This window comes from Chaetomium globosum, genomic scaffold (genome assembly GCF_000143365.1).
Source record: "Chaetomium globosum CBS 148.51 scaffold_1 genomic scaffold, whole genome shotgun sequence".
NCBI lineage: Eukaryota > Fungi > Ascomycota > Sordariomycetes > Sordariales > Chaetomiaceae > Chaetomium > Chaetomium globosum.
The window spans coordinates 4,293,836-4,301,341 of NT_165976.1; the positions used below are offsets into that span (position 1 = coordinate 4,293,836).

The 7,506-nt window shown below is 54.8% G+C and overlaps 4 protein-coding genes across 4 annotated transcripts in view; 3 read left to right on the plus strand and 1 right to left on the minus strand.

Moving 5' to 3' along the window:
* The window catches only part of CHGG_01391 (uncharacterized protein), a gene marked incomplete at both ends in the record, with an annotated part of 4,154 nt that extends 3,779 nt beyond the window's left edge, over window positions 1-375 (plus strand). Inside the window, 2 exons of the mRNA XM_001220611.1 lie at window positions 141-228; window positions 286-375. Of these exons, the coding sequence (XP_001220612.1) occupies window positions 141-228; window positions 286-375 (178 nt within the window). The remainder of the gene's footprint in view (window positions 1-140; window positions 229-285) is intronic.
* Window positions 376-1,011: 636 nt separating this feature from the next.
* CHGG_01392 (succinate dehydrogenase, ubiquinone, iron-sulfur protein, mitochondrial precursor) lies at window positions 1,012-1,896 on the plus strand (the record flags this gene model as incomplete). The annotated part of the gene is made up of 3 exons (XM_001220612.1): window positions 1,012-1,396; window positions 1,468-1,606; window positions 1,680-1,896. 3 exons carry the CDS (start codon window positions 1,012-1,014, stop codon window positions 1,894-1,896), a joined length of 741 nt encoding a protein of 246 aa, XP_001220613.1.
* A 574-nt stretch (window positions 1,897-2,470) lies between these two features.
* CHGG_01393 (uncharacterized protein) lies at window positions 2,471-3,251 on the minus strand (the record flags this gene model as incomplete). The annotated part of the gene is made up of 3 exons (XM_001220613.1): window positions 2,471-2,538; window positions 2,636-3,072; window positions 3,148-3,251. The coding sequence occupies 3 exons, from the start codon at window positions 3,249-3,251 to the stop codon at window positions 2,471-2,473; spliced, it is 609 nt and encodes a 202-aa protein (XP_001220614.1).
* Window positions 3,252-5,021: 1,770 nt separating this feature from the next.
* CHGG_01394 (uncharacterized protein) lies at window positions 5,022-5,660 on the plus strand (the record flags this gene model as incomplete). Its single annotated transcript, XM_001220614.1, has 2 exons — window positions 5,022-5,173; window positions 5,225-5,660. The coding sequence occupies 2 exons, from the start codon at window positions 5,022-5,024 to the stop codon at window positions 5,658-5,660; spliced, it is 588 nt and encodes a 195-aa protein (XP_001220615.1).
* Between the last annotated feature and the right edge of the window lie 1,846 nt (window positions 5,661-7,506).

A 7,506-nucleotide genomic window follows, 5' to 3' on the forward strand; every position in this document is an offset into this window, starting at 1 on the left:
TTCTTTACCCGGATTGGTGCAGAACAACATTACGCTTTTACCACAATCGAGTAGGGGTTGATCCCTTGCCTATGGTAGCTATTATATCATTGTTCTCAAGGACCGGAGCGTTTTGAAAGACAGACTCCCTTTGTGGGGAGTGATGATGGGGTGGGGGAGGATGATGATGGGGATGGGGGTACGGATGAGGGGAAAGAAGAGGACGAGGAGGAAGAGAGTGGGGAGTCGGTAAGTTGGGTTGTGTTTACTGGATGGGGATACAGGACACGAGCTGACCGGTTACAGGAGTTTACAATGATGATGATGCTCAAGAGCCTGAATATTGAGCCCGAGGTGTTGGGATACGACCCGGTTGAGGATAAGTGGCTAGATTGATGCCGGTGCGTTTACACACGACAGGGAAAAGGAATATAAAAGCTACCTATCATTGAAGGATGGTCCGGATACGGTAAACACCACGAGTTCAAGCTGGCTGTTTATCACGATGGAGACTCAACAGGGCCGAATTGGGGAAGCACACACAGTGTAAAAACGACAAAACTCCCGAATTACTACATCGCATTCGCATTTCCATACTGAAACCCTCTATACACAACAATTTGTCGGGTTGAGCCAGCTATTGGACTTGGCAACTAACTCACACCGATTTGGCAACTCTCACGTGTAAGTGAGCCTCATGTTTCAGTCTCCAACAGCCGAGTTGTGACGTTGCCGATGAATGGCGGAGCAGTTTTAGGCGGGGAAGACCCAGAAGGCCGCTGCAGCGCTTGCTACCGAGCTTTTCGTTGCAGGGCACGGGCGACGGGCACCGCCGGAAGAGTCAATTCAAACCCAGTGGATGTTATTGGTCGCCTGGCCCGAGGTCCGGCAAAGCGAGCCCCACATCCAGTTCAATGGCATCGCCGCCACCAACGAGCAGTGCGTGACATCCCGAGGTCTTTTCCGAGCCGTGATTTTAGCAATCGTCGACGTCGTCAGTGCAAGCGCATTACAATCGCCCGTTCCGCGACAATGGCAGCCCTCCGCTCTTCCGCATCCCTCCTGCTCGGCGCAGCGTCCAGGCCGGTCCTGCGCGCGGCCGCTGCCGCTCCCGCCGCCGTGCGCGGCATGGCCCAGGTCGTCGACGGGCAGCAACAGAGCCAGTCGGCGTCGGGCGACGCCGCGAAACTCAAGACTTTCCAGATCTACCGCTGGAACCCCGACACACCAACTGAGAAGCCCAAGATGCAGAGCTACACCCTCGACCTGAACAAGACCGGGCCCATGGTCCTCGACGCCCTGATCCGCATCAAGAACGAGCTCGACCCGACCCTGACCTTCCGCCGGAGTTGCCGAGAGGGTATCTGCGGCAGCTGCGCCATGAACATCAACGGAACCAACACCCTCGCCTGCTTGTGTATGTTTGGACAGGAATGAACTTGGAGGGGTGGAGGGTTGGAGGGGAGGAGGAGGCTAACAAATCATCAGGCCGCATCCCCGCCGAGGACAGCGCCGAGCTCAAAATCTACCCGCTCCCGCACACCTACGTCGTCAAGGACCTGGTGCCCGACCTCACCCAGTTCTACAAGCAGTACAAGTCGATCAAGCCGTACCTACAAAGGGATACGCCGGCGGAGGACGTAAGTAGACAATGCGCGCATGTAGCTGGCAACCGGACTTGAGGCTGACACACACCACAGGGCAAGGAGTATAGGCAAAGTAAGGCGGACCGCAAGAAGCTCGACGGCCTCTACGAGTGCATCCTCTGCGCGTGCTGCTCGACGTCGTGCCCCTCGTATTGGTGGAACTCGGAGGAGTACCTGGGCCCCGCCATCCTGCTCCAGTCGTACCGGTGGCTCGTCGACTCGCGTGACGAGAAGACGGCCCAGCGCAAGGACGCCCTCAACAACTCGATGAGCCTGTACCGCTGCCACACCATTCTCAACTGCACCCGCACATGCCCCAAGGGTCTCAACCCCGGTCTGGCGATCGCCCAGATCAAGAAGGAGATGGCTTTTTAAAGGGGTGGGTAGCAATGGGGGCGTTGTGATGGAGCAGATGAGAAGAGGATATCCTGATGTGGAGAATGGCGTGGGCGGCAAAAGAACGGGCGGCGGTGTGAGTCCTGAATAACGGACGTGATAGATATGTAAACTTACCCTGGTCTCCTGCATGGTTGGAGTTTACTTTGTCACAATAACAATAGGATGGTTCTAGGTTTTTCGTGGTTCATTTTTGATATCTGAGCGAATATCACACAGGGTTGTCTTACATGGCAACCACGAAGCTTTGAGGGTCTATTGCAGCGACCACGTGGCTTGACTAACAACGACCGAGGGTTTTTGAGAAGGGGACAAATGAGGAAAAAAAAACAATGCAACAAACAAGGGATTCGAAAACAAACTTTTCCCGTGATCATAACAACAACCACCTGAAAGTCTATTCAGGGGTTGGCCCTCAACAACTCGCCCCAACCCGTCACCGAATCGCACTACTCCTCCTTGACGAGCTCGTACACGACCTCCACTGGCATGTAGTTCTCCGTGGTCCACGCGCTCACTACAACACGGCATGTCAGCATTCATTTTCACCTAACCCCCCACCCCCCCCCAGAAGGGAAAGAAGGGGAAGGGAAAAAAAGAAAAGAAAAACTCACCATCCCTCCACTTAACACTCCACCTCTCCCCCTCCCCGCCCACCGGAAACGCCACCCACCTGCCCTCCGCCACGCCCCCCTTACCCACATACTCAACCGCACCACCACCCCCCTCCTTCTTCTCAGCGCCCAACCGGAACGAAGTCCAGTCCACCGTGGTGCCGTCGGGCGCCTGCACGGCCTCGGGGTCGGCGAGCGCCGCAAAGTCCAGCAGCCCGTTGGCGCCCACCACCGCCAGCGCGCCGCCGCCGCCGACCGTGTCGCTGGAGCGGCGGAGCTCGTCGAGGTCCGTGTCCGGGTTGTGCACCGGGTAGAACCGGACGGGTTGCGTGGCGGGGGAGGTGGTGGTGGAGGTGCTTACGCCGAGCGTGCTGGTGTCGTCGGTGTCGGATTGCGGCGTGGTGGTCAGGTAGAGGCCGTCGAGGGATTTGACGGGTCTGTGGGTTGGGTGGTGGTTAGTGGGTTTGTGGACTGGGTTTGGGGGTGGTGGTGATATGGGGGATGTTACGTACGAGGTGAGGCGCAGGGTGTAGACTGCCTGGCTGACGTCCCGGCGGATGGGGGTTGCCAGGCCGGTGGCCGCGAGGAGGGACAGGGTGATGGCTTGGAGTCTCATGATGGCGGATTTTTGGTGTTGATTGTTGATCTGGGTGTTGTTGTTGTTGTTTGGGTGACAATTAGGTCGTTGAGGGAGGTCCAATGGTTGGTTCACTTGTGTCTCAGATTGTCGAATGGATCTACAGTCTTCATTCAGACGGAAGGCACAGCATTCTTATATGTTGTTGGTCTTGCCTTCCCCATTACTTCGTACATCCATGTGATTGCGCAACTCGGGTCTTCCTCGGATCCTTCACCATTGTGCATCTTGTTCCCACGTTCCTCCCACGATGAGTTTTGTTGGTAAACACCCCACCGACATCATTCGAGTTTGCTTGTGCCACCGCCGCGTATTGCCGCACCCTTCCGCGAAGGGGGAGAACAGGCAAATTTGGTGTTGTTTCTGGCGGATTCTCCCGTCCAGATATTAAGAGCTGCAGGACGAGCACAATTGATTAAGTCGAAAATTGGCAAACACTTATTTTTAGCTTCCGGCACATTATCTCCCCCAGACACCCGGTTAAGGGGTCTCTGATTTCATCTATCATTGCGCGTTCAAATAACCTGCCCACCTTGCACAAAATAAGAGGACCGTGTCCCAGAGGGAAAGTGCCACGACACCCCAAATGACTTTGGATCATTACCCGTTCATTTGGTCTGGTCGTGACTGCCTCTGAATAACTGACCCTGTTTCGCCTTCCTCTTGCGAACCCGGCTTCCATCGCCGATCACAAAGTTCTAGAAAGACTCAACACCGGCGATCCTTAATCTAAACTTTCCGTTGGTACCAATTCCCGGTAACATGATTGCCTGACCACCCTCACCTGTCCCAGGTTTGATATCCACTTGTCTCCTTCCTGTTCGACAACGGATCACAACGGATCGAATGACAATCGGTGCATTTTCATAAATGGGAATCACCACAGTTGTCAAAGGCCTTCGTCTCGGAAGTAAGCCGTCGTCAACCGCGAGACTTGGCAAGATAGAGTCGCAACCTTGGTCTCCGCAGGAACCCGCCGCCAACCGCGAGATCTGGACTCAACAAGCAGCTGGTCTGCATATCGACAAGTAGTAATCAGACCATCGCTAGACTGCGAGAGCAATGCCAAGGCATCCAGACCCTCCCTCCCACACTGACAGCAAAACTACATGACACACAGCATCTGTAGGTAGAGGAGAAAATGTCCGACATACCTTTGTAACGGTACAGGGCAAGGGACGGGGAGCTTCGCGGGCGGCACTACACATTGACCTATCCCTATTTAGTAGTCACGCCTCATGGGTTTTGCAAACGCGGGATTGGGTACCTTAGCCTATTCCTCTTCGCAACCCTACCTTTTTCCTTACCGTACCTGCAGCTATGCGGACTTCCGACGGAGCACTTTTTCCTCCTTACCCCTTTCTGCCAAGCTCCTTCTGAGTATCCGTCTTGGCTTCCATTGGAGTAGTATCTATGGATTAGATACGAGGAGTTCTGTTGAAGTCGGCCTTTGAGTGGTTGACCAAGACGGCTCGATAGAGTTAACCCCTTGAGCTTCTTAATCATGATAGGTTACCATGTGCGTAAGGTTGCGGAAGTTTATACTGCCGGCTCTAGGAGTATGAAGTTACCTTCCGTTGCCCTGAGGGGCAATGTTTGCTACAGGCCCGGCTAGGCCTTTCTATATCTCTGGTTGCTCGCCATCTCTCGATGCCAGTGCGTGCTTCTTGACCTCTATTACCTATCTCACCTTCCTATCTTGGGACTTCCTCGGCCGTTGAGTCCGAATTAACATACCACTCGCCCAACATGCATCACGCAGCAGCCATGCCCCTATTTTCTTCCCTCCTCCTGCTTGCGGGACTGGCCGCTGCCGCTCCGGTGGTGAACCTGGACGACAAGTGCGAGTCGCAGACTATCTGCGTTGATGCTATCAACACCTGCGGGATCAAATACGGCGGGTATGTATCCAGGTGGCTAGGGAGAAGGGGTGGTTACTGAAACCGTGGCAGTTGTTACGACGTCTGTGACCTCTCAGCCAAACCCGTCGCGCCGCCCTGCCCGACGACCACTAAGAAGCCTCCCGTCCCTACCACCACCAAGGTTATCACCAAAGTAACCACCCTCAAGCCGAAGCCGACCACCACTCAGAAGACCACCAAAAAGCCCACTCCCACGACAACCAAGAAGACCACCAAGAAGCCCACCCACAAGCCAACTACCAAGAAGCCCACCCCAACACCGACCAAGAAACCTACACCCAAACCAACCAGCACCAAGAAACCCCATCCCACAACCACCAAGAAGCCCACTGTCAAGCCCCCAGTTAACCCCGACCCCGACCAAAAACTTCACCACCTCTACCACCAAAGCTGCCAGCTGCAACAACCCACGTCTCGGTCTGCTGGGGACGGTATCAACGAGTGCGGTATTATGTACGGCGGGTAAGTTATAGAGCCAACTTGGTTTTTTTGGAAAGAGGAATTAAAGAAAGGAATTAACATATCATCCAGCTGCTTCCCCGATTGCAAACCGTGGCCTACCTTTACGCCTCCGCCGTGCCCGACTAAGTCCCCAGTGGTTACTACGAAAGTCATAACGTTGCAGCCACCGCTGACAGTTCCGCATATCAAAGTAGGTAAGGTAGGGAGGAGTTAGGGATAGATTAGGGGTAGTGCGGGTGGTGAAAATGCTTGACTCCAAATTTTGTAAATACGCGCGTGCCCCACACTTTCTTCACTTCAATTGAACAAGACTTCGATGACTCTGACTTCAAAGGACTTCGAGAGCAGTGTATTTTTGACCCAAGGCACAAAAAACTCTCGACCTATTTGCTTGGACGAAACACACAATTTGTGATATTTATTGTTACTCTCTCGTTGAGCACCAACCCAGCGCTTCCTCAAAAGCCCGACGATTTCTTCATGCCCACCACTTACATATGCCACGAGAAAATATAGCATTTCTTAATTATTTTGGGCCAGTTTAGAAATATTTAAGTCTCGCCAACATGGCTGAAAGTCCGGGATTGGATTTCATTCAGTATGGTACCCCCTCCCCCCACGATCATGTCCGTTTGGGTCTCTTTTTTGTACTGCAGCCTCTTACCAACTACCTATTTCTAGCCCCTTGAAGCTCTTCGATATTGCCAAGAAAGAAAAGAGGCTTCTATACACGTCAGCGCCTATGGTGCGCTACAGCAAGGCACGTGCTTGGCCTTCAACCCATTTTCTGCTCTTGGACCTACTCTGATGACTTGCAGTTGGCTTTTCGTCAAACAGTTTATGCCTACGGTACAGACCTATGCTGGACACCCATGATACTAGCCAAAGAGTTCAACAGAAACCACTTTGCAAGAGACAGCGGTGAGTCCATGCCGCCAGCTCAGCGCCGAGATGAACCATCATTGACTCTCTAGACTTCACAATATCCACCAACGGCCCTCAACCACCAACAATCGTTCAATTTGGCGCTAATGTACCACAAGAACTCGCCAGGGCCTCATCCCTCGTGGCGCCGTTCTGTAGCGGCGTGGACCTGAACTGCGGCTGCCCCCAGTCATGGGCCTGTTCCGAGACTCTCGGGGCAGCTCTGATGGAGAAGCGGGAGCTGGTGCGGGATATGGTGGTCGAGACCCGGGAACAGCTCCGCCGAGATGGATGGGCCGTCAACAAGGAGAAGGACATGGACAGTCCAAAGGGACGGAGTGTGAGCGTCAAGATCAGAGTACACAAAGACCTCCGGTACGCCCCGAGCACCAACCAACAACCCTCCACCCTCTCCTCAACTGACCACCCCTCAGAAAAACAATGGATTTCATCACCACCGTCCTCGGCCCCGACCAAGACCGGCACATCGACTGGCTGACCATCCACCCGCGCACGCGGTCCACCCCCTCCAGCACGCCCATCAACCTCGAAGCCCTCGAGCTCTTGACCTCAACCTTCGGCAACCGCGTGCCCATCCTCCTATCAGGCGACGTCTTCGCCCTGGGCACCCTCCCCTTCACCACCCCCTTACTCACCCCCACTCCCACTTTCACCACCACCACCACCACCACCAAAACCACCAAAACCACCACCCCTTTCCTCGCCCCAACCCACCACCACCACCACCACCACCACCAAACCCACCATCGCCTTTCCTCTCCGGGCTCATGACCGCGCGCGCCCTCCTCACCAACCTCGCGCTCTACACAGGGTACGACGCCTGTCCCGTGGCTCGGCGGTGGACACCCTTCCTTGTCCCACGTGGCCGCGGTGTTCGCTTCCCGTACAAGCTGGTGCAGCACCAC